The sequence below is a fragment of the Eupeodes corollae genome, chromosome 2, assembly GCF_945859685.1.
Source record: "Eupeodes corollae chromosome 2, idEupCoro1.1, whole genome shotgun sequence".
NCBI lineage: Eukaryota > Metazoa > Arthropoda > Insecta > Diptera > Syrphidae > Eupeodes > Eupeodes corollae.
Genome location: NC_079148.1, coordinates 127,841,396 through 127,868,727, shown reverse-complemented (window position 1 = coordinate 127,868,727; position 27,332 = coordinate 127,841,396). Strand labels below are relative to the sequence as shown.

The window sequence follows — 27,332 nt, the reverse complement described above, 5'->3', positions numbered from 1 at the left end:
ATTGAACCAAAATGTGTGCTGCCAATGCTGGATTGTATCGACTAAACTCGGTTGTATCAAGTTACGTGCTGGCAGCATAAAGTTGTTTGCTCCGTTGAGATCGATATTATGAGGCTTCAAGAAACATTATTTGGTATTTCTAGGGAATTAGCAGTACACTCGGTTAATTGAACATACCTAATCATTAAATTTTCAATCGGAACTCTTTAAAATCAAACTGTTTTTTGAATTTCCTAAAACTTTTATGTAATAGTTACTAGTTTTATTTATATTTTCTAAAATATCAAACCAAATTAGCAAGTTCAATTTGAAAATTTAATTTTCTAACGATTCAGCAATGTTTTTTGCCTCTAGATTTCCTACTTTTATAAGGGCTTAATATATTTCTGCTAAATTTGTTTTTAAAGGCCTCAATTTTTAACTTCCCATAGGAAGTTATTGTAATGGGTCCGATTTGTCAAATTGAAAATTTTGACATTTCTCGACGTCGAAATAAATTTTTTTTTAGAAAGATATCTGTGTGCGTGTGTACGAACGTTCGTACGTTCGCAAATTTTTCTCCATAGTCCATAGCTCAAGAACCAGAAGAGGTATCGACTTAATATAAATTTTGTTATACAGATAATAAGGCAGAAATATGCAGGAAGGGCTTTCAAGAAAATTGCGTGAGTGGTTTTTTTACCATAGCAGTTTGGAAAAAAGGTGACAATTTTGGTTAACTCTAAATATCTTACAAACCAAAAACGCTAGAGACTTGAATTAAATTGTATATAATATATTGTAACGTGATATCAAAGAAGTATATTTAAAAAAAAAAACCTTTTAAAGGTTTTTTTTATAAATCAACAAAACTGAAAAAAAATTTGTCACCTCCAAAATTTTATGACTCAAATATGATTTCATCTCCAAAACAATTTCGTGCAACGAAGAATAATGTTTTTGACATCTGATAAAATTTTGAGAAAAATCGCATTGAGTTTTTTTTATAAAAACTAAAAATCTAAAAAAAAACATTACTCAAAGTTGGTAAAAATTGAATCGATTCAAATATCTTTTCAAAAACTTGAAATTTAATCTTCAAACTTATTTTATCTTATAAGAAATATTGTTTTCAACATTCTGTTGAGAAATCGAATTGACAGTTTTTTTTTTACAAAAATTAAAAAACTAAAAAAAATTCAAATATCTTTTCAAAAACTTGAAATTTAGGCTTCAAACTTATTTTATCTTATAAGAAATATTGTTTTCAACATTCTGTTGAGAAATCGAATTGACAGTTTTTTTTTTACAAAAATTAAAAAACTAAAAAAAATTAATACAAGTTTGTAAAAATTGATTTTTGACTCAAATATCTTTTCAAAACTTTGAGATATTGCCTTTAATTTACTTTTATCTTTCAAAAAATATTGTCAACACTCAGTAAAATTTTGAAAAAAATCGAATGGACAATTTTTTTACAACAAATTAAAAACCGAAAAAAAATAACAAAAGTTGGTAAAAAATGATTTTCGACTCAAATATGTTTTCAAAAATTTGAGATAATAGTTTCTTACTAATTTTTACTTATAAGAAATATTGTTTTCAACATTAGGACAAAGTTTGAGAAAATCGAATTCACAGTTTTTTTTACAAAAAATAAAAACCTAAAAAAAAATGTATAGAAGTTGGTAAAAATTGATTTTCGACTCAAATAACTTTTGAAACATTTTAAATATTGGCTTCAAACTTATTTTATTTCACAGAAAATATTAATTTCGATATTTAGTAATTTTTATATAAAAATCCAACAGTCCGTTTTTTCATAAAAAATAAAATCTACAAAAAATAGTACGCAAATTTGGTAAAAATTGATACGAGTACATATAGACAAACTTTTAAGCACGACAAATCGACGAGATGGGAAGTTATCAGTGTGGGTCGCATCCCAGCCTCTTTTTTTTATGAATATCCCATCTCGTTGTGGAACTTGAAAAAATGTTATACAAATATGCAATTGTATCAAAAAATTTCACTGCATATAATAAGCACCGAGCAGGATCATTAACCACCACTAAATTTAAGGAATGCGAGCAACATGGAACGAAAAATGCTCTTGGTTCCAGGGTTCGAATTCGATTCTGAAACTCGCTTCTTTTCCTTTCATATTCGAACCATTATCATATCATAACTTTGGCTTCGACAGTTGCTTATTAAAATTCATTCTTGTCTTGTCACAAAATACGTCACTTCTATTAAAAACTGATAGCTATTTATTGAATATTGATTAACCAACAAAGCGAAAAAACTATTGAAACAATCTGCATTCTGCTCCAGTGTGCAATAAGAAAACCTACACGCTCTGACCCATATGATCCGGATTTTTAGTTCTGCGATATCTTGAGTTAAATGGTCGTGGTTAAAAAAATAGCAAATAGTAGTACATATTTGTTTGCGCTAGATCAGAGTCCATTTTCTTGCTCCTGGTAATGCGCCCCCAGAATTTAGCGCCCTGTGCATTTGCACATCTTGCACATATGCTTTGTCCGACCCTGACCTTAGCACTGCACCCTTTCCATCTGAAATAACAAATAAGAAATCAAAATTTTGAATAAAATGCATTTGAGTGATGTCCTTTCAAAATATACATATTTTATTATTTCAATATTATTTGTTGTTTGCTGTTGTCTATTATTTGTTTCTTTTTTTTTTGATGATTTCATTTTGCTACACCAGAGGAGCCTTTCAAGATTTTTCTTCCATCTTGTGAAAGTTTTTTCTCCTCGGAATTTTGGTAGCATATATTTTTTGTTTTTTAAATATACGATTAACTTAACAACTAAACTGCATTTTTATAATATTTAATAATAGAATTAGTTTATAATCTTCTTCTATATCTTGTTATTGTGTATTTTTTTGTTGCATTTTTTTTGTTTTGTTTTTGATTCATAAAATTATAAATAAACATATTTTTTGTTTGTTAAATTTTTTAATTTACTTACAATTCATATAGCTATATATTTGTGTATATATATATTTATGTTTTTTTTTGTGTAAACATTAAAAGATCGTTAGTTAAATAAAAAGTAAAAACAACATTTCGGCGTACGATTATACATATATATATTTTTTTGTATATATTTTAATGTTTTTTTTTTAAGAAAAAAAGAAAACATTTATTTCAGATTTTTCTACAACTTATAAACTAAATAAAAAGAAAATGCATGGATATACAACATAATTATATATATATATCGGCCAAGGGCAAATAAAGATTTCCATTATAAAAAAAGGTCTGTCGGTTTAGGAAAGGTCAGGTCAAAGGATATCATCATTATTATCATAGTTAAAATAATAATATTCTTACGCTAAAATTGCATTATATTATATATTTATAATAATAATATGTATGTTTTATTATTATTAAAAAAAAAGAAAAACTAAAATAAAAACAATAATAGTTTATTATTAGACTAACTGCTACGAGAGACTTATAACCTAAAAAGCATATAATATAGCAGTGAAAATAGGTATTTAAAAAATCGTCTGATTTTTTATTGTTATTTGTATCTTGTTTTATTTTATTTTCTATACACAAAAACTTAGTTTTAAGTAAGCTTTTTCTTCTTTTTTGTTTTAACTCAATATAGTTTGTTTTGTTTCCTGTTGGTTTTTGCCATTTTATATGCATGCTTGATGAATTGGATTAGATTAATATAATATAATATACAATACGACGATGAATGTGGATGGAAATAGGTGTGTTTTTTTTTTGTTTTAAATTTTCTTGTTGTGAGTCAGAGAGTGGGTCTACACTTAGTGTAGTTAAAATCAATTCGTTCTAATTTGTTGTCAATGCTTTAGAGCGGGGACAGCTTTTTTTTCCTTTTTTTGTTTGTTTGATAACAACATTCTAATTTTTATCTATTTGCATTGGTTGTAAAAATGCAGTCTTGTTTGCATAACAACCATTTTAAAGAAAAATACGGCAGAGCGCTGTTGGCTTGGGGACAGACGCAAGCCATAAATTACAAAACAGAAAAAAAAATTAAAAATAATTTTGAGTAAAAATTGAACTAAGATCTCTTAAAAAAAAAACTGTGTCCAAGAGAGTGCAATGTTCTCTCTTCTGGATTAATTGTTTGTTTTCTGAGGCTACTTTCTACTTTGATATTTTAGCATTGTTAAGAACCTCGTCTATGGAAATAATTGCCATTGCTACGCTGATGATGGGATGGTCTTTGATGGAATTTATTTCCAAATCGTTTGAAGTTGTTCATCTTGCGATTGTTGTTGCCATTGCGAAAGTTACCATGCGATGATGTATTTTGGTAACGATGATTGGATGCATTGTTGACGAGTTTCCAACGGCGCTGATGGAAATTCTGTTGGCTTTGATGTTCTTGGAATGGATTGAAGCCGGGTGTCGAGCCGGTTTGGGGTTTTGGTTGTTTGACTTTCTTCTGGCGGCCACGATCCATTTCATTTTCATCGTCTTCCTCCCATTCGCGTTTGCGCTGCAAACGAGCTTCTTCTGTGATCTGTTGGAAGAATAGAAATGGTGCTTTAGAAAACTGTATTCATAAGCTATTCCGATGTTAAATATTTGTGGATTGGTAAATAGAATCGATGGTGGTGTAGGAGATAAGTTAAACATTGCATAGAGGTGACTAAGGCAAAAGGATAATTTGCCAAAGGTCACTTAACTGCGATTTAGAACAAAAACCAAGTAGGCATGTATATACATAATATATTTGTTTATACATATACATATTTCATTTTCTATTATTTAGACAAAAAGAAAAGGTAAAACTTAAACTTTAAAAAATTAAAAATAATGACAAATCTTGTGTGGAACATTAAAAATGGAGAACTAGAGCAAGTTATGGAGGTCATCAAAATTAAACAAATCGATGTGAATAGTCAAATTGATGGACGATATCCTCTACATTTTGCTGCTGATTTTGGACAGAATGACGTGTTATCGTTTTTGATTGAGAAGGGAGCCAAAGTCGATGTAGTCGATAAACATTCGATTACACCACTTTTGGCTGCTATATGGGAAGGACATACGAAATGTGTTGAAACATTAATTAAGAAAGGAGCATCAACAAAAGGTACAACTCCAGATGGAGTTCCATACATTGAAGCGACAGAAAAGGAGGACATAAAGGAACTTCTCAAGTAAAATGAAAGAGGCGAAGATTAAAAGAGACAAGCATTGGAAAATTATTTTTATTTTGATTTAATGGAATAAATTCACTGAAACTGATATTGGAAGATAAATTTGGATAGAATGGTTTTTTGTTTTTCTAGGAACATTAAGACTAACTGCTTGAACAGAATGGTGTAGCTGTAGCTGTTGAATGTAGCACTGTCAAAGTTAAAAGATACGAAAATAGTATACTTCGACACAATGAGAAGCTGTAGCTGAAGCTGTAGCAGTAGCTGCAGCGCAAGTTGACTCCCCAACTTTAACTTTTGGCGACGCCACAAGCTACATTTCAGATAACAGATGGGGGAAACCCTTTTCATTCTTTGACTTTTCACTTTTTTTTGGGAGCGTTCAATGCATTTAAGACTTTTTTCTGGTTTTGTAACTTTTTTATAGTATGCTACCATACAAATTCAGTTCAAATATAAATTTCATATGCGTTGAACATGCCCGAATAAATTTCCTGCGCTACACCATTGTGCTACATTAGTGAGCGTTTTTATTGGCAGCTTATACTACAGCGATTTTTTTAGCTACAGCTGCATCTCATTCTGCTCAAGCAGTAAGACCCTGGCCTACTCAGATACCTTATATTACGCTTAAAAACAGTTTGACATTTCAATTAAAAAAAACTAAAACTTGAACATTTTTTTTATTTTCGATAATTTCAAAATCTACGGTCTTTATCTTCAAGTGCCTTCATCGAACCCGATCTCTTCTTTCGTAACTTGATATTTTGTTTGCTTATATAATGAACGCGCAGTTAGGAAATTTTAGTACCTTTCTTAATCCAAGGAGCTTTGTTAAATCTTTCGCATTCATGTAGTATGCCTAAAGAATGAAAGAAGCTTCAAGACTAGTTTAGTGTTTTTCAAACATAAATAGTCGCAGTTTTTTAAGCCGCGTAAGATTGCAAACAGTAATGGTCAGCTTTTAAAGCTTTTTGGTATTAGAGGAATCTTTGGAAGAATGCTTCAAACGAGAAAACGAGGTACATATCTTTTACAACTAAACAGAACTCAACTGTCTAGAGGTCATCAGGAGAACACTTTCTATCAAAAGGGGAAGAAAAACTGCCTACATCGACTGAAATAACTCTAAAATCTTGAGCCAACTTTGGTGACATGGCGTATGTGATCATTTGAATAGAATTGATTGATGATATGCATACCAAGTCGAAATGTTCAGTTTTAACAATCATAAAGGCAGAGTATTAACAATTCTGTCAAGGTCGGAATTTATGACTGAAACACTTACACGCTTCAGCTTCGTCTGCGTTACGTTAGGCCTGCTTCGAGGTTGCTTTGAATGACATTTCTATTATTTCATCCCTCCAAAGAGCAAATATTTTGTTTGTTGACATTTTTTTTACAGCTGATGAGCTGTCATACAAAGCAAATGTTCAGATAATTGAACTAGATCTTCCGTTTGGAGTCATATTACGTTCTTTTCCTTACGATTGTCAAACGAAACGTGAGGTCGAAACTCCATTGTGATAGCATGCATTGAATTCCTATGGCTGAACTCATAAACGTCAAGCGAAGCCGAAGCTGAAGCGTGTTTGTGTTTCAGCCATTAAGGAGCTTATTATATATTGTCGTTGAAGATCCATGTCCGGGGCACAAGGAAATGAAACCCAAAAACTAATATGAAAAGTGAATTAGAACTTTCAGAAAGAGTTCTTGAAAAGAGTGTTGGAAACTGTACAGAGCAGTGGGGCACACCAACATTTATTTTGAGAGGTTAGGACTTGGTACGAACGCTCTACCTCTAGGTAGATTGCATGCAGTTCATCTTTTAAGCCTTTACAGATTGGTCCTTCTTTACATAAGTGATCAACAATTCACTGGACCTTCTCTTTAAAGCAGTTTAAAGGTCTAAGTACATTTTACTAAGCAATCAAGCTTCGCATCGCTATGTTACCGTGGTCCTGTACAGCAGCGGATTAGAAGTAATTATGTTAAAAGCCAACAGAAAATTTTGTGAGTCTTTATGTGTCCAACGTAGGATTGTTGGAATAAAAGCCTTAATTTAGAATGCCAAAGTTAGCTAGTTTTTGTATCTATGTTTGGCGGGCGTAAGTTCTTGAGAATGGGTATTTTTCGCAATTTTGAAGAATTGGTATAACCAAAAACGCTATTTGCCAAGATATCAGAAACAAATATCTAGATTAAAAACAAAATAGGTGCCAGGTGCGTCAGATTAGACCCCAATAGTCGACTTTAAAGTGGATAAAAACATCTTCCTTTTGATAAGTCTAATAAAAGAAAATATCAGAAAATCTCTTCTCAATCCAAATAAATAAATCCTAGATGTTTTAGTATGCCAGACGGTCTCCGGACATAACATTAATAGCTGAGGAAACGTGTTATTAAATTTGTAATTTTGCGAAAGACATTTTTCTTGAAGACAACTTAGAGATCGAAGTTCTCAAAACCTGAAGTCGCAGAAGGTCTTCGAAAGTTACGTTTTTCTTCTACCTGAGCGTCGAACTTGTCTAGTTGTAGAAGCTGAGTTAGGTCAATGATTTTTGGGAATTATTTCTCCAGAAGAGTCCTGAAACCAAAGGTCGCTCGCCCGTCCCATTCCTTATCCCCTTCTACAACGGCTTTGTGCTATTATGCTGGCTGATGGCTCATTATCCCCCCACTGTTTAGTGTATCACTGTCTTTCAATACCTAGTTTCCTTCCTGGGACGCTTATGGCTTAATTGCTATTCGTTTCTCCTTTTCCAAAATATATCCTTCCCTTCAACTTCCCAATTGAGCTGTATCTACGACCCGTGCCGATGATCAACCAGGCTTAAGGCCCAATTTTTAAAAAGCTCAGTCATTAACGGAGTATCCGGATACCAGGCGACCTCCGGATTAGCTAGCCTAATAGCTGGAATTGCGAACTGCTGGAGATGGCACAGCAATTTAACATTCACCTCTGTTGGGCGCCGGGCCACAGAGACATCAGAGGAGCCGATGAACTCGCTAAAAATGGAACCGTCATACCTATTTCACCTGAAAGGGAGAACATAGGTATACCGATACCTACATATAAACTTCTGCTAAAATAAACAGCTTTTGCGATAGCAAACTCTAGGTGGCACAATTTACCAACATGGGCAGCCACAAAACTCATATGGCCTTCACTGGACCTAAATCGCTAAGACTTGCAGACTTCATTTTAGCTCCCTAATAAGTGTCCTCACGAAACACTGTCTTATAGGCAGACATGCAATACGACTTGGTGTAGCCTTAACTGACTTCTGCAGGAGCTGTATGGACGAAGAAGAAGAGGAAACAATCTCTCACCTTCTCTGCACTTGAATTGCTCTTTCACAAAGACACAAACTTCATCTGTGAGACTACTCTTTTGATAATCCCAGTGAACTAGCTAAAAAGGATATCAAATATGCACTTGCCCTGCTCTTTCACAAAGACACTAACTTCATCTGAGAGACAACTCTTTTGATAATCCCAGTGAACTAGCTAAAAAGGATATCAAATATCTTCTTCGCTTTATAAAAAGCTCAAAATTCTAATTCTAATGGATTCATGTGTTATCGCAATGGACCTTTTCTTTTGGCCTAAGTGTGTGGTTTCTGAATCCGCAGCCATTTTAATCTTACCTAACCTACGCACGCTAAAAATCTCAAAAATTTCCCTCCCATATTCATTTTTTGATATCGGAAAGCTTGCAGAGGACTTGAAGGATCACATTTCATTAAAGTTCAAAAGAACACTGCATTTTAAAAAATGGTCGATAGGAAAAACTCTTCCGCCTAAAGGAGGAAAATAGATTAAATTATATTTTTAAAGAATCTGGAATGTATATGCGTCTTAATAATGTGCCCCAAGTTTAATTATTTAAGAAAATACCCTCCCAAGAGTTAAATTTTTTGAGAAAGAAAATGTCTCTAAAACTTAAGAAAAAAAAAATAATAATCTTACCTTTGAAACCAATTTAATTTGTGGTGGAACTTCTTGAAATTATAAATTCTTTTTTATAAATTCTTGATTGATTTCTTTCTAATTTTGTTCTTGATAAATTCAAAAAATTATAACTCTTCGTTTTTTACACTTCTCACCATCAAATTGTGTATATAGTTATATTGCTATGTTGTGTTATGAATTTAATGATAAATGTTGCATGGTTAGATTTTTGGCTTTTGTGAAATTGTTTTTAATTTATTCTTACCTCCTTTTCTAGTTCGGTTTTGTTGCCATTCCAGCTAAGGACAGGCGCTCCATATCCACGATGTGATTGTTTCATCAGTTCATTGACTACTTCACTGCGTTCGGTAGGACTTTTTTGCTGATGGCCATTCGATGGCTTTGTTGGGGATAAATTCGATTGTTTGGGTGTTGCTGCTAATTGACGGTTGACTGGTGATGCTGGCCGTACCGCGGCGAAGGGGTTTCTGATCTTTTTCTCGGGTGTTGCGGCTGTGGTACTAGTGGAGTTAGTGGGGCGGACATTGGTTACTTGCCAGAGGCCAGTCTTTGTTTTGATAACTGGCGGCGAGGGTGGTGTGGATTGGGCTTTCTTCAAGTCACAAGAATCAATTGAATCGTCATCTTCGAAGTCGTGATGTGTGCTGGATGACGCATCAACATCATTGGACAGAGAGGTTTTCATTTTTTTGGGCGATGACGACGAGTTGGCGACTCCATTGGACTTTCTTTTGAACAACAAATCTATTTCGTTGGTCTTCTTCTTTTTCTTTTTGGGACTCTTTGCCGTTTGCGTTATGGAGGCTTTTGTGTCGCCATCCTCATCGGCTGAGGAATCGCCAGATTCGGATTCATAGGGAACAAGACTCTTCAAGGGACTCTTGATGGTGTTTACAGTCGCAGTTGCTGTTGATGTGACAGCCGTCTTCTCTTTTAAATGCACCGGGGAGCCCAGTCCGAGTTTAGGCATGTGAGGCAGTGTCGTTGTGGAACTTACTTCATTGCTTGTTGTAGTTACTTTCTCGTCGTCGTCATCTTCATCATCATCGCTCTCGCTTGGCAGTATCTTCAGCTTGTCCGTGGAGCTTGTTGCAGGGCTTGCAGCTGTCGATGAACTCACCGACGACGACGATGTTGTGGCAGTTGCATTACTTGCGCCATTATTCATTGCGGCGGCCGAGTTTTTGAAGTGTATCATTATTTTGGAGCTGTTTGTGGGTAGTGAGCTTGGTCGATTGCTTAGTTTGCTTGGCGTATTGACTAGCTTGTTGCCATTGCCAGGGAAACCATTGGAATTGCCATTCTTGTAGTATTCTGGTAGTTGCGGCCCAATAACTTTTTGATCTGTGTTTAATTTGCTGATTAATTTTGGAGCGTTTGTCGAGGTACCGTAAAAATTCTGACGGCTGTCGTTGCTTCCGTTGTTATAGTTGGAATTGCCATTCTTCTGATTGTTCTCTTTGGACTGTTCGTAGCTGCTGTTGGAGTTGATTTGTGAACCAAGATTCTTATTGTTCGATGGGGAGTGTCCATTATGCTGTTGGCCAGCTTCCAATTCATAAAAGATTATGTAGGCATTTGTGTTGACCACACTCTGAACGGAGATTGGCCGAACATAGCTGTCGTCGAAGCTGTAATAGGTCCCAGATTCAGTTAGCCCAATGGCAGTGTAATGGCCGCAATTCTGAGAGGCTCCCAGGTGTGTGACCATTGCTACGAGTTTGTAGGTAAGCTGTTCGCCGCTGTTCTTTTTCGACGCAAACCTCGAAAGATCGAGACGAGGCCGAATTGTGATTTGCTTGTTGATTTTGGTTCCGAGCATCGAAAAGCGCTTTAATTGAATACAAAGAGCTATTGGAGCACGCTCTAGTGTGAACTGTTTAGTGGCAGACACCTGAAAAAAAAATAAAGAAAACAAAATACATATTAAGTTGAGTGTTTTATTTTCTAAAGAGGAATGAAAGCGCTTCAAACTTACCTTCTTTTTACAAGATTCGCACTTGTAACCCATGTCTTCGAGTCGCTCCCTCGAAAAGTAACCCTCGAGAGCTTCATCGATTGTGTCAGCCTTACGAATATCCAAAAGAAGATCCTCGAAATGCTGGAATGTCGTCGACACATAACCACACGCAAGGCACCTTACGGCAGATTTCAGATAACCACCCAGAATTTGATTTGGCGGTGTTGTTTCCTTGCTAAATTGATCTAGGTCTTTGTAGTGACGGAATCGCAAGAGATACGCTTTCTCCATTGCTTCCACCAAATACCGCAGGAATTCATGGGCATCCTCTTGTCGTCCCACAGTTAAGTGTCTACAAATTGTCTTCAGCTTTCCATAAACCAAATACGGCCGAATGCATGATTGTCGGTTCTGTGATGACAATAGTGTTTTCGACATGCAACATATGATGCAGCCACCTTGTATACCTAGCTCCTCTTCACAGCGTTCCATGTGAGCTGTATCGGATGTTAGCCAATTTGCAATTGACGGTACATGGAAGAGCGCTTGCAGAGTGGAATTCAAATAACAACTGTTGCCAACATTGGACATTCCCGAACCAATGTACCAATTTCGACCGGAACTTTTCCAACCGATTTGTATGTTTTCCCGTGGGAAGAGTATCCGTTTTGGTTGCGGCAGTTCACTTGTGTTGTTTCTCTGGGATTTATCTAAAATTATTTAAAAAAAAGGAATAAATTAAAAGAATGTTCGAGCTAATGAGATATAAATGAAAAACTTAAAGGGAGTCATGGAATATGTCATAAGATTACCATCTTAAAACAGTTTTTGATTGTGTAAACACAAAAATGTCCAAACAAACAACGAAAAAGAATATCTTAAACTAGTCAACCTTCAAAATGAAGCAAGTTAAGTCATTCCCAGAAGCATTTTTCTTCTTTTTAGAAAAGTAAAACTTTTTCCAGATAATTCCATAACAAAGCAATAATTGCGCATTTAAAATCAATATAAAATGACGCGTTATGAAAACATTACGGAATGAGTAGATACCCTGGGATACTCGTTGTTTATTTTGTGTGCCAAATTTAGCTTTCTACGTGGTGCAATTATTTTTTGTTTTTCAAGTTCATTGACTTCGAACATTATTTGACTCATTTCCGCAGAACGAATCGAGCAGCACAAGAATATGAAAAAAAAGTGATTTCAAAACATACGAAACCACATTGGCTGAAGTTTAATGTTTCTCGAGTGTTAACTCAATCATCAAACTTTTTTATTTACATACCTATGTATTTACAAAAAATAACATTTATTTATTTATAAACAAACAAAAGAACACCCTATATAAATTTTCATGCCATCTCACGTGCCCAGCCAGCACTACTGTCAAAATGACAGCACCTGTCAAATTTATTCACCACCGAACCGACTACCACTTGGTTTGGTACTTGGTACTTTGGCGTTGGCATTTTATTGGCATTTACCACCAAAATTCGCCATCAAACATTTAAAAAAAAAAATAAAAAGAAAAGAAGAATGGTGGTTGTTGGATACCAAACTTCGAGACGCAGACGGGTATTTATCTTTATTCTCACCGTTTCCATTTCCATTCATGTTATTTGTTGTTTGGTTCGAAGACGACGATGATGATGACGACAACGACGACGTTGTTGTTGTTGCTGCAGGTGAGTTTAATTTCCCGCAATTGCCATTTCCAGACGACGACGTCGACGAAGACAATTGCTGCGGGGTAGGCGAGGGCTTAAGTACGATGTATTTGGACTTCAAAGTGTCAAGGACCGAATGATTGTAGTTATTCACCTCCTCGTATTCGATTTTGGTCAAGAGGACACGTTTGGCCGACGCCACTAATTTATTTTGCAAGCTCTCGTCATGATGGTGACTGTTGGCCCCGCCAGACGAAGCGCCGTATGACGAATTGGCGAGGGAGTCGCGCAGCGCGGCATTCACATTCGCCGCTGTCGACGATTCACAAACCACCGACACAGGCATTTTATCGTATTTTCTTTTCTCTTTTACACAAGGTGTAATGTACGGTTATGTGTGGGGAAAAACCACTCGCGGGGGAATACCTACTAATTCTTTTTTTCTCTTCTTTGCTTAGAATTTTTTTTTTAGGTCCGTCTAATGTTTGCAAACACTGCACTTTTTTTCTTGGTTATTTTTTCTTTTGTTTAAATTTTGTTAAATGAAATTATGGAAAATTATGTCTGCCAGTGGGAGATGCTTTCTTTTTCTCACTTTCAACGGCAACGACGACGAGAATTCGATTATTTTCTTGTAGAGTGGAGGTGGTGGTGCTTCTTTTTTTTTCTTCCGTCGTGTTGCAATTTCAGATTCAGACATTCACCGTCATCGAAACATGCGAAACGACACGCAGCGCAAAATTCACCTTTTCCACTCAATCTAATCGATTTAATTGAAATGAAATTTATTTGGTAAACGATTTATCGCGATGGTTAACATATTTTCGCGCGAATTTTCACTTTATTTTGCGTAATTAAAAAGACGAGAAAATTTTTCCGACCACATGTACTTGGAGAAATGAAAAAGACGGAATGATTATATGCTGGCCTGCTGCTGCTGCTTCTGCTGGCGCTCGCTGTTAGGTATATTCGTTGCTATAAAAAAAAACTATGGTGTGTATCTTCGTTTTTCGAAAATGGCGGATTATGGATGTGTTTACACATCAAAATTCGTGTGGGGGATATTTTGTGTTTATGGTGAATTAAATTTCGATTTCGGAATGATGCGGTGATTTGAATTTTTAAAATAAAATTTCAATGGAAAAATAGTTGATATTTATTACTTTATTTTGATTTTAGATTATTTTAAATGAAACTCATTTTTATTGTTGATATTCATTTAAATAGAAGTCTTTTAAAATGTTTCGTGGTGACATCTAGATGTGAAAATTATAACCAGAAAAAGTAATGCCAAGTTGTTGTTTTTATGATTTTCCTATAAAAGGTTGATCTGTTCGTTTTTCATAACTTTCTCCAAATGCAATAAATATAACAATACAAAAATTAAATGCTAAATATTTTGTTAGTTTATGGCAGATTTACATTTCTTCTACATGTGTATTTAAAAAAAAAAATGGTGAGCGATGGTGTGTTGGATAGTTGTATTTCAAAAAGTGTAAGTGGGAAAAAGTGATTTGACGAAGATAGATCTGCAAAGTGTCGTGTGTTGTTCTGCTAATTCTTAACAATTATGTGATTTCAATATTTTGTATTCTCTTTTTGAGGAGATTTTGAAATGCAATACACCATTATTGGAAGTTCAATTTTACCTATGTTTTAAAAGAGAATTACTAAAGTCGTGATTTCTTGATCTATAGTTCAAGGCTTATTGGTTTAATAAATACAGCTTTTATTCATTCATTTATTCAAAATTAGATATTCAATAATATAAAACTATGTTTAAAATAATGTATTTCCCTAAGACAAAAATATGAGAGCCAAAATTAGCCAATTTTTCAAAATAAGGTTATGCCACTTTCAGATTTTTGTCCTAAAGCCTAGTACGCAGATCACCCTAAATTATAGCTTTCATACAAAATTATCTCAAAAAAGTAGGTAAAGAATTTTGTATAGGAGCTAAAATTTAGCACGATCTGCTTTTTAGGCTTAAAGTAAAAATGAAGTACTTAATTTAGAAGTACTTTATTTATCACGATTCGATGCAATTAATCTAGTATCATTGCAAAAGTGTTGGTTAGGTTAGGTTATAGTGGCTGTCCAAGATGGAAACGGACACACTTAGGCCAGTTTAATGGCCCATTGTGATACCACATAAATCTTGAGGCTTCCTGCTAAGCTCAATGGAACCAGCTTGAGTCCCTTACGAAACGTGAGAGGCTGATTATACGGATATGATTTAGATCGTTTAGATCGTTAAAGAAGAATTCTCCTAGGTAATTCTTGCGTTTTCGAGCTAGAGCAGGGCATGTGCAGAGAAGATGAAAAACCGTTTCTTCCTCTTCCTCGTCCATACAGCTTCTGCAAAAGTCATTTGAGAATACGCCTAGTCTCGTGGCGTGCTTTACTATTAGACAGTGTCCAGTTGTGACACCTATTATCGAGCTTATATGCGATCTGGTTAGAGAGAGCAAGCACCTTGAACGTTTTATATCCAGTGTTGGCCAGATATTTTTTGTGGCTTGACACGTGGAGATGTTGTTCCACCTGGTGCCTGCCCTCCTCGCAGCGTCTTGCAAAAGTGTAACGTTGAAACATTTTCTTCCAAACTGACAACGACACCAGACAAATTTTATACTCCATTTTGCGAATCGAAAAGAAGCTCTCGGGACAGTTAAAAGGAGAAGTTACCCATGTTGTATGTATAAGAAGGGAACTAATAAACCAAAACCCACCTGTAGGGACCAAAGAATTCATTTTCATCATATTTCGAAAATGGATCTATCCTCTCTTTATACATTTTCACTTTACGAGATGAAAAAGTTTCTGAGATTATTTCAAAATCTAGAAACAAACCTTCGTCAATTGAACTCATTTTTCAAAACTTATATTTTTGCTTTTGCATAATAACAAAAAATTGATCTTTGACAGTTCTGACAGTTCAAGCAATTTTTGTTCTTATTTGTAGTAGATTTTGTAATAGATTCAAGGAAAATCTTTTAGACTAGTTAGTGAGAGGTTAATTGTTTATTGGTATCATTTTATTAAAACTCAGCACTTTGTTTTAACCTTCCAGTTAACTAATATCCGACATTAGCGTTTGATTATTAGTAAGGCCCGTAGTCTATTTCTAAGCTGTGTTTAGTAGAATCCCAGGTTAAGGTTGTGCTCTACTACAATTATACTTCAAATGACAAAAAAGCAATGCAAAACTATTCAATAAAAAACCAAATAAAGCAACTAACAACGTTTTATAATAATCTCGATCAACAGCAAAGAAAATATAAAACGTGGACGGCAGAAAACGTGGTCGCAGGCAGAAGCGCGATTCACCGGCACATCAACAATGTCGACAGTAAGGGAAATGAAGTTACGATGATAATAAAAGAAAGGATCGTGGTTCGATATAAGGGCCGCTGGCTATGATAGATGCTATTAAAACCTGGAGATTGCCAGAAATGTGTTATCCTCTTTTACTTAGTTGTTTTCCAATATTAAGAAAATGTATAATGAATGTGACTATTTATATATAAACGATATCTTTTTTAGAAATCCTCGTCACTTAATATACATTTATTTAACGGTGTTTTTTATATTTTTCTTTTTCTTGGTGAACTATATTACGACATACCTAACTCAAACTCCTCTAAGATATTTATGTATATATTCTTTCATTGCTGTATTAATCGACATTGTTCTGGACAGCAAGTTTCGTTTACGTTAACATTTATTTGTTATGATTTACTTTTTCAGTTGTCAACTAACGATCAATAATCAAATGTGACATTTGGCTGTGATAATAACTCCTTAAACACAGCATTTCCTATGTTTATAGTTAGACCACAGATTTAGCCCTAAACTTGGGTTTAAATTTATTTATAACCTAGACTCTGAACTTGCTGAGTAACAAGTTCACAAGAGTTTAGAAAACATCTATATATTTAACATCAAGGTTAGACACAGCTGCTATTCATATACAGAATTTGGGAGCTCTGTTTAGTTAGAAACAGGTTTAAGATATACTCTACTACAATTCTAGTACAATTTCACTTAAATCTATGCAAAAATGGCTTTGTAGAAGGGAACAAAATAAATTGCGTTAGCTGGAGAGCCAAAATCTTACAATATGTCTAGCAACGTAATTTTCTCAATCAGTTTGTTTATTTTTGACGTTTTATAGATTTAAAAACAGCTTGAACATAGATTTTGCCATGTTTAAATTGTCTATGAATAACATAAACTGAAGTTTAGATTAGTAAAGACAAAATCAGAATTTATCAAAGAATTGTATTATAGAATGAATCGTAGTCGTTCGATAAAAAGTCAATAAATTCATTTTAAGCAAGAATGAGAAATAAATGCGCCAGGTTAATGCAAATGAAAAACATACTTATGTTCTATAAGAGCTCTCCAAGTTCTACTATTAAATTATAAACAAAATAGAAACTCCGAAAACTGCTTAATTTTTTTATTTATTTCAAACTTTAAAAACCAATATCTCAAAATATGAAAATTTACTTACGGTGCGGCGACAATATGAACTACAGGAAAACAATTAGAATTTTTTAAACCAGTTAAACATAAATAATAAGACACTTTTTGTTGTAACATGTCGAATTAAAGTTAGAAATAATATTTCTGAGTTTATGAGGGCCTTTTATCCCGTAAAACATAAACGATCGCTTAATGAAGTGGTGATCACTCTGATGGTAACTGTGGAACGAACAATATTCGTAAAAAACGACTATCATCAAATTGACAATCAAATATCACGTAAGGTTTAATCCGTTGAGACGAACTGTCAAAATTTATATAACATTTATTTGACGTCTAATATAATAAACAAAGCGATCATTTTACTCATTGGATGATTACAGACTCCGAAGGGAGCCAAATGTCCGTTTTGACATTTTTATAATATTAAAAATATAAGAAGAAATCGTTTCAAATTTATTCGCAAAACATTCGTCGGATTCTGTAATCGGCATAATTATAATAACGTTGAAATACTTAAAATTTTTCTTTTAGTTTTCATAAGAAAATATATCATTTCCAGAAATTTCATAAAGCCAAACCGACTTACATAGGTAGTACCCGTGGCATGATCGTTAGTGCGTTGGACTGTCATGTCAGAGGTCTTGGGTTGGATTTATATTTCAAATTAGCCGTTCGAATTCGGGATATAAACTGTAGGTCCCTTCCATTCCTGACAACATTACTCGTACACAGGAATGGTTGAGAGTTGTAAGTCAATAGGCCCTAGTTCCCAACGGACTGTTGCGCCACCCAATTTGTTTATTTTTTTAACGGACTTAGGTATTTATCATTTGCGTGCTTAGAGCAAGTTTGTTTGCATTGCTTTAGTCTTCTAACATAATATGCGCTAATTAATCGAAATCGACCGATTAGCTTTATTCATAATTAATACTCGTGTTTTTTTTATAAATTGAATCCGAATAAAATAAATACTGAAGAAAAGGGGTTCGTTCGTAGATTATGGTCTAAGTAAAATAGTACCCACTTCACGTACAACAGAACAGATGGCGTGTATAACTTACTTAAGGTGGCGCTACAGTCCTGTGTGAACTAGGGCGTGTATAAACCAGTATTTTATAACAATTGTCAAATATTTTTTTTATAAGATTAGAAAATCACACACGTAATTAAATAATCAAAAATTGTATAAAATTAATTGAAAATAAGTTATGTCAAAATATCAAAGATCGTCTTGAATAACGTCATAGTGTTTTGTATGTTGAATAATATTCTCTACTACCGCAGTCATCTAGTGTCAATTCTACCAATACCCATGTTTTGTTGGAAAATCTATCCATAGTATGGTAGGATTTTACACGAATAACAAAAACAATATCCATAGTATGAATAACAACGATAAAAGTTAGAGTAGAATCTTACTACGAATGGGTTTTTGACATTTATACGAGTCTCGAATGGATCTTATGTGATTTCGTTCTCAAATGTTGGTACGATTGATATTGCATTTGTATCTCGATAGCTGTGTTCGTTGAGTAGTTGTAAATTTGGAATCATGTGTGTTTTCCATTGGGGAAAAATCGATCTATTACTGTTGATATTATTTAGTTTCGTTAGTGAAAATAGACTTACTGGGCTTATTTTGCAAGAGAAAACAATAGAAATAATATTTAGGTTTTGCTATGTTTTCACCAAAGGTTTATATCAGTTTAGATTAAATAAATCTTTTTGGTGTTTGGCACAAGAAGATTTAAAAATGTTTTAGTTTGACAGCACTTCCTAAAATGCAAATGGTGTTTCGATGTTTCTTATGAAATGCGAGTGAGATAGTTTGATTCGTGTTAAACAATGAAGAACTGGTTTTTCTTCACAAATTTTGAATCGACTCTGATAACCGACCGGAAACGAGTCAAATCAAGCTCATTTAAACCCTATTTAGTTATATGAAGAATTAAGACGAGTTTCAAACTCGCTTCAATACCAGATGCTATTGTAGAAATCTGCGAGCAAACCCACTTCTTGAAGTTTATATTTTATGTCAAAGCTGCAATAGTTAAATAAACTATTTTTATAGACTCTCAATTTCCAGATGTTTTCTTACTATTTCTTCTTGAAAATTGTCCATTTAATTAGTTTTAGTTAGTTTTTTTTGCTGAAGTTAATTTTAACTTTTGATTTTCACAAAACTTTCTTCTATTTGTGTGTTTTTAATTATTATTCTGACAGATCTTCTGTCAGTTGTACCAATTTTCAAATACAAAAATCTGGCTACTGCCAATGCGTTTTATTGGGAATTTTTTACCATACTATTTATAGAATGCCAAAAAAAACACAGGTAATTTCTACTGTACTAGGAATTGCTTTTCATAAAAAACGTCTGAAACGAGATCGAAAATAACTGACTAAGCTCTTGTTGAAATCTATGATTAAGTGACCAATTTTTCTGTGCAAAAAGTGCAAAAGTTTCACATTACGACTTCCAATCATCAACTCAGGTTAAAAATGTTAATGATAATTTTCGCACTTCAAAATCTTTAGTATTCTGTTAAGGCTCAGGAACTTAACTGCATCAAAAATGTAATCAAAATTTATAAGCATTATCAAACATTCTATTTAGTCAAAACATAACTAGATGTTGAAATTTAAAAAATAATCGAAAATTTCGCAAGTCATAAAATAATAATAAATTTCAAACATTAAAATTATGATTTTAACTTCATCAAGTCACATATATTTATGTAAATACATTATGTTAATATACTCCTTTGTAAGAAGACGGTACCTACCTACACATATATGTACCTTCCTTTACATTAAGTTGAGTGGGTATGCAATTATGATATTGATTTGCCGAGGAATCATAAGTTCAGTTCGAGCAGATACCTCCATACCTTAAAAAAAAAATCATTTTAATATTGAATTACTCACTCTCTTTTAATGGTAATTGAATTAGCCTACTTCGAAAGTGTAGCCCTTGTATACCCTCTTCTCTATTTTAACAAAACCCCTAAGAATTATTTTTTTATGCTCAAAAAAGCACAGATTCAGTCCCAAGGACAACACCACCAACAACAGCAACACAAAAAAAAACTTAATGTAAACATTTTCGAAAAGCGGAACTAATACGAGAAAGTGGTTATGAAAATTGGTGTTTGTTGAAATTCCTTCACCATCAACATCATATTGTCGCTACCAATCGACACGACATAAACCAATACCTATACCAGCTAACTCCCACTACCGAGACCGAGACCAATACCGACACGACCCTGAAGGCTTTAACAACATGGTATATGCCAGTTGAGAGTTCGATGGATATATTTTTGTACTTCATCCAAAATCTTATCGAGCGAACGTCTTTCGTCTACCCTCTCTGGAACCCCTTTCCCGCCGTTAATGGTGGGGTGGTTTTTTTGATATCTTTTGTCTGTCAGTGCACCAATCTCCACCGAGCCTACACTCGTCCTTAAATCGTGACCAGAAATGTAATGAACCATTTAATATTCTACGGACTCACCCATATTACACCCTAAATATCAGGACATTGAGCGAAAAAAAAGAATACTTTTTTATATTGATTGAGTCATTAACGCAAATCCTTTGCACTACATTTACCTTAGTTGCCCGTGGCATTCTCAGGGTTGAGAATTTTGTTACTCCTTCCCCCAAAACCCCATGCTATATGTGCTTCCGTATAGTGTAGACATCTGTTGTGACGACCGAAGACCGACGACGAGTGTCGTCGTTGAAGTCGACCAAGAACCAGAGTTCGAACCTTTACCTTATTACCTCAACGAATTTCTAGTCCTTTATTGACCTGTCAGCCCTCATTTTGTGGATTCAAACCGACAACTTTTTGAAACTTTCCAAAAGAACCAGAGATAATGGAACCTTAAACGACAACATGTCTGAAAAGGAAAAAGCACACGTAATGTGTGATGTGTGCAAGAAGGATAGAATGACTCCTGGCACACCACTCTTTACAACTGCTCAGCCAATCATGAAAATATGGAGCTCTAGCTTTAAGGAAACGACCGAATTTGTTGATCGGCATAAGGTCTGCAACATAGCATAGGAGGTTCATGGTGTTCCTAATTATTTTGTCAGGAATGCAAGTGGAAAAAGGACTATATTCAAATATACTCATACCTAGCCACACGCCTTTGGATCTACCAATGTATATATACGTTTTGGAGAATTTTATCAAATTGACACCGAGTCCTTAAAAAAAGAGAGACAAACTTTAGCCCTTATTATGTTTGCAGTTTGGCTTGACATGGACCGAATTCTGAATCAGGGTGAAATACCATAAACAAAGGGAAAGAAGAATGCAACAAAGTGCTCAAACAGAGGGCAAACCGAAACATTGCAAAATGGCTAACCACTATAAACTTCCGTTCACTTAATTAGGACGACTTAACAACGGAGAACTAACGAAAGAAGCAACAAAATAAATTGCTTTAGTTAGTTTGGCTATAAAAGTTCTTGGTATGTATTTTTGTATTTCAGTGACAACTTTTTTGTATATCTTTCCTTATGTGTGTATGGTATAAGTATGTATATACATACATATATGTAGTTGCACCTGCAGTTAAAACTTTTTAAATTTTTTTTGTTGAAATAAAAACAAAGTGAGAAAAGTTTTGACTTAAGGTTTTAGTGAAAACTGGAAAACGTTATAGCTTAAGGGGATGACTACGACGCACGGAGTTGGTGACTTTTAAGGGTTTTAAAGTTTTACGACAAACCTATAGATACCTTACTTGCCAAAGGAAGTTATTAAGCTTTGCAAGGGTAAAAGTATATATACATATGTATGCACCTAGTTACCGACTGAGACGTAAAGGACCTTTGTGAGAATGAAAGTCTCTGTGTACTCGTATCATTCATATAAAACTTTTGTTGACCTTTCTGATTGTTTTTGGTGCAGATTACATTTGAGATAGGTGTAAGGTAGGTCTAACGTCTAGGTAGGACTTTAGAATAGTAGGATATTGAGATTGTGTGATAAATTGGAAAGGAAGGGCATATTGGTTTTGAAACTGTCATATTACAAAAATGATATATACGAGTACAAGCTTAATTTGAGAAGATATGATCGAAGGGGTTAATAATAAGAAGTTTTATTTTAAATAGACTATTTGGACAGCTGTCACTTTTTAATTTGTCATCTGTGACATTTGACAAATACACCATTACTTAATGGAACGAAACACTCTTTAATCAATGAGTTCAGTGAGCTGAAAAAAGAAAAAATGGCGATGCGAGATGCACAAGCAACGAAACCATTCCAATTTTGTAAGAAAATTGTTGGCCAACTGTGCCAGCAATATATTGTGATTCAACATCTTTAAGACTATATACTTTAAAGGCCACGTGAAATATAAGGACTAAAGATATGATCCACGCTCGAATCAAGACATTAAAGATGGAATTTTTGAACTTATCAAGGATATACAAGCCGTAACCGTATCTCTGGAAGCCATTTGTTTTCCATTTTTTATACTTAACTTTCCTGTTATAAATAAATAAATTACAGAAAAATAATGTTCAGCTTTCACCTAATCTAAAATTCATGATAAGCTGTCATTGTGACATAAGAGATTTGTTTGTACTAATTTTCCAGTTAACTTTTTAAAGAAGTTGCCTTGATTGGAAGGTAATAACTTCGTTTTTTTAGTACAGTAATAAACAAACGCACAAATAGAAGAAAGTTTTGTGAAAATCAAAAGTTAAAACTAAGTTAGCAAAAAAACTAACTAGAACTAATAATATATCTATATACCTCAACTGAGTTGAAATGAGCTTGATTGGCCTATTTCGGTCGGGGATTAAAGTCGAGTCAAAATTTGCGAAGAAAAATCTGTGTGGAAGAGTTGGTTTTAGAGATAATGCGTTATAGTCTGTTTATTTACATGTTTGTGTACAAAAATAAAAAAAATCTTATATGGTGCTGAACTATTCAGTTTTTTTTTTTATTGTTTAACACGAATTAAACTATCTCACATGCCATTCATAAGAAACATCGAAACACCATTTGCATTTAAGAAAGTGCTGTCAAACTTGATCATTTTTAAATCTTCTTGTGCGGTGGAAAAACCATGAAGATTTATTTAATCTAAAATAATATAAAACTTTGGTGAAAACAAAGCAAAACATAAATATCTTTTCTATTGTTTTCCCTTTCAAAGTAAGCCCAGTTAGTCCATTTTCACTAACAAAACTAAATAATATCAACAGTAATAGATTGTTTTTTTTCCCAATGGAAAACACACATGATTCTCAACGAACACAGCCATTGAGATACAAACTCAATATCAGTCGTACCAACATTTGAAAACGAAATCATTTAAGATCCATACGAGACTCGTATAGTATAAATGTCAAAAACCCATCCATAGTAAGATTTTACTCTAACTTTTATGGGTGTTATTCATACTATGAATATTGTTTTGTTATTGTGTAAAAGCCTACTATTCTATGGATAGATTTTCCAAAAAAAACACAAAACACAGGTAATTTTTTAACAACTGTCCAATCAGATACTAGGAATTTGCCTTACTTTCAAGTATAGTATCTTATGTTGTCTAAACCTACAAGCACCGAATTATCATTTTCGGTCAACGATTCCATCGATTTGCTCTGACATTTTATTCTGAGCAAACTGATCAAGCTATAAGGTCTGTTATTTTTAACTAGCTAATTGTTAACAATCGTATCGCATCGGTTTTAAGCTCATATTGATAAAGTGGCAAATACTTACGATTTGGTACAATTCACAACTTAGTTCGGTTGAAAGTGTTGAACTGTCAGAAAGAATGATTTTTGACAAACAAGTAATTGTTTTTCATTTTCGATTAGGAGAAACAAAGGAATTAAGAACCAAGCGTTGACAGATCAGAAATTTCCAACAACTGTCGTTCTTAAATGATTCTTGTTCTAAACAATGACAATTCAACAATTTTTTTTGACATAACAAGAATTACTTTAAAAAGAACAGACCACTAAGTTAGATAAGCTATAAATTTTTGTGCTCAGATTTATTTTGACAGTTCCTAGATCCACTCAAAAATAAAAAGGAAAAACGCCATATCTGCTTTAAATTTATCAATATGCATTTAACTTTCTGTCATTTATAAGCTCAAGCTTTGACATTTAAATTTTGTTATATAAAGTTGATTCTGGAATCAATATAATAAAAACCCAAAGAAGGAACCCAAAGTAAGGAACAGACCTAATATTTTAGAGATCTCGATTTTACTCCATTTCCATGTTAAACAACTCATTTTAACATCTTGTATTGTTTTTATACAAATTTAAATTATTAACAGTTAACAAAATAAGATGTTTTTAAAATAGATTATACAAAGAAAAAATTTCGAAACTTTACAGGTCTGTCAATTTCAACTTACATAAGTAAAAGATGTAAAAAGTAATTTAAACTAGAAAAAATGATTCAGACTTTAAAATAAATAGTACAAGTCAAAATGAGTCTTATGTAATGTGTAGGATTATCAACTTGAGATTTGTTTTGTATTTAATAATGAAAATGGTCATCACTTGACAGTCATTGAAATAGAGACAAAAAACATTGGCAAGGATGCTGTAGTATCTATTTTTGGAACAATCAGCCAGTTCAAATTACAACCTTTCAAGACTTACCTTTTGAACTCCAGACCCATTTTAAAATTGAAAATCTATCCAAGAGAAGTCATGTACAGACACAAGAAATTAGAAACTTTTATTTATTTTTTGATCTACAAAGTTTTTATATTTTACAAAATGTACAAATTAAAACAAACTCCATATACAAACATACAAATACAAATAAAAACTTCTACGTGTTGGTAAATGTGTAAGAATTTCAATTCAACAAAAAGTTTTATATTAATTTGCCATTCAATGTCATTCAAAAGTTTAATTTCATTCATATCAACCTGACTGAAATGTGGAAATTAACAATTTTTCAAATTAAAAACCATTGCATATTGCACAGAACATTCCTATTGCACAAAAACGCACGTGTAATAAAATAATTGCTTTTGTTTTGAAAACTTAAGAGCATAAAATACAATTCTAAATTGAATTAAAGTTTTTCATTTGAAATGAACTTTATACCTATGAAGTTTGAATTTTATATTCTTGTAGGAGCAATATTGTGATAGGATTTATTGTTCTCACAAATGACAAATTATGTAAATTAAACTTGAATGACGTAAAACAAATACAATATCTGTAAAATAGTAAAAATTTTACTTTCGTCTGCGTTACGATGAACCTGTTCGAGGTTGCTTTGAATGACATTTCTAATATGACATTGGGCAGGTTCAGAAGACATAAGGGACTTGAAAGCAAGGCAAGTTTTTAGCATCTGATTGGCAAAGCTGCCAAAAATTGCCTTCCAATTAAATCAACTTTATTGTAACGTTGACACAAATTTTGTTAGTACTTTTTGTACTATGAATATAAAGTATAGGTTTGCGAAATAAAGTTCTGAATTTAAAATTCATGACACTTGAAAAACTTACGAGTTGCCTTGGTCAAAATTTACGTTTAAAGAATGAAGTTGACTGCAAATGAAGTCCCTTATGTTGAATTTCATTTTTAAAATTGCACTTCTGTCATTAGCAGCTATTATTTTTTCTCAAAAGTTTGTTTTGATTTTTCGGGCAGTAAAAAATATGAACTTTCAAATTTATCGCGAAAGAAGCTTACACAGCCTATAACAACCATTGGGAATCCCTCCAAAAGAAATGTATTTTGTTTGTTGACATTTGTACAGCTGTTGATCTGTCAGACAAAGTAAATTTGAACTAGAGCTTCCGTTCTGAGTCACATTACGTTCTTTTCCATACGATTGTCAAACAAAACGTTAGGTCAAAGCTTCATTGTCGAGCTTCAAGTCGAAGCTGAAGTCAAACTAATGGTGTAGTTTTTACTTGTCAAATGTGACAAGATGACAGATTCAAAAGTGAAAGCTACAAAAACCAATTAATCGAAAACCCTGTATGAAATTTTATTAAAGTCAAAGCTGTTTAAGCTCACACATCATAAATTCTACAGAATCAACAAACTGTCTTAAACCAATCAATACCCATTAATCAATTGATAGAAATTAATTGTTAAATAATAAACTGTAACATAAACTGTATCTAAGTATTTAACAACAAATCTAAGAAGGACATCACCATTATTTGTCATTAATGTGATATATATGCAGTTTCCGAAAAATCTTACCTTGTTTTGGAAAGGTACGAGTACTAATAATTTGTGTTTTTCTGGTATCTTCATCTTCATGATGAGTATTAAATCCACATTGTCCTTCGTCATTTTGCTATCAAAGACGGTATGTGATCAACAGGATGTTAGGTATTTGTCCTTATTTACAAAAATAAGTAAAGGAAAATCTGTGTGTTAATGATGTTTTTGGAAGAAATTCAGTAGGACGAAAAAATAAAATATATAGATAAAAAAAATTGTCATTAATTTAGAAGGAAGAAACATTATGTGGCACTTAATGCCACATATTTTTTGTACTTATATTTACTTTGGTATTTTCATTTGAAATTCATTTCGATTTACTATAGACTGTACATATGTACATGGTCTTCCGAGGGTCTTTTAATCATTTTTAAACAAATTTATTTTGCGTGGGAATTGCAAGTTGATATCAACCTACATATCTTAATTCATAAGTTTAAAGAACATATTTGAAATAAATAAGAATAACAAAATTGTTTCGCTTTAGAAGATAAGGTTGGCAGCTCTATAAAAACAAGAATTTGACAGGTCCGATTTAATAATTTTTTAAGTAAATTAAACTCAAGAACCAGCCAGAACCAGGATATGACTACAAATTAATTTTGTTTTACAATTTGACATCTATAAGTCCTAATACAAGCTAATTTCTGACTTGTATTAAAACACATTAAGGCTTTAAATAAACTAATTTGACGTAAGTTAGACAAGCTATTTACCTACCTTAATAATAATGTAATAACAAACCTTAGTATTGCAAAATAACTTTTCATGAATAATGTTAAAAAGCCTTACACAAGCAAAATAATGCAATCAATAGT

The 27,332-nt window shown here is 33.3% G+C and overlaps 2 protein-coding genes across 2 annotated transcripts; one reads left to right on the top strand and one right to left on the bottom strand.

Annotated features, from left to right (window-relative positions):
• Positions 1-2,603: 2,603 nt before the first annotated feature.
• LOC129945434 (ubiquitin carboxyl-terminal hydrolase 36) lies at positions 2,604-13,884 on the bottom strand. The gene is made up of 4 exons (XM_056055190.1): positions 12,691-13,884; positions 11,114-11,805; positions 9,380-11,029; positions 2,604-4,517 (listed from the first exon to the last, which is right to left on the bottom strand). The coding sequence occupies exons 1-4, from the start codon at positions 13,106-13,108 to the stop codon at positions 4,161-4,163; spliced, it is 3,117 nt and encodes a 1,038-aa protein (XP_055911165.1). The 5' UTR covers positions 13,109-13,884; the 3' UTR covers positions 2,604-4,160.
• On the top strand, positions 4,748-5,248 carry LOC129945435 (myotrophin-like). Its single transcript, XM_056055191.1, has one exon. It carries the CDS (start codon positions 4,814-4,816, stop codon positions 5,162-5,164), a length of 351 nt encoding a protein of 116 aa, XP_055911166.1. The 5' UTR covers positions 4,748-4,813; the 3' UTR covers positions 5,165-5,248.
• Positions 13,885-27,332: the final 13,448 nt, after the last annotated feature.

Bases quoted from the DNA above. Each gene is read 5' to 3' on its own strand.
- LOC129945435 (XM_056055191.1), top strand. From the start codon at position 4,814: ATGACAAATCTTGTGTGGAACATTAAAAATGGAGAACTAGAGCAAGTT.
- LOC129945434 (XM_056055190.1), bottom strand. From the start codon at position 13,108: ATGCCTGTGTCGGTGGTTTGTGAATCGTCGACAGCGGCGAATGTGAAT. The intron at 11,806-12,690 runs GTGAGAATAAAG...AAATAATTTTAG, and splicing joins CATGAATGGAAATGGAAACG to ATAAATCCCAGAGAAACAAC. The intron at 4,518-9,379 runs GTAAGAATAAAT...TTCTTCCAACAG, and splicing joins AAACCGAACTAGAAAAGGAG to ATCACAGAAGAAGCTCGTTT.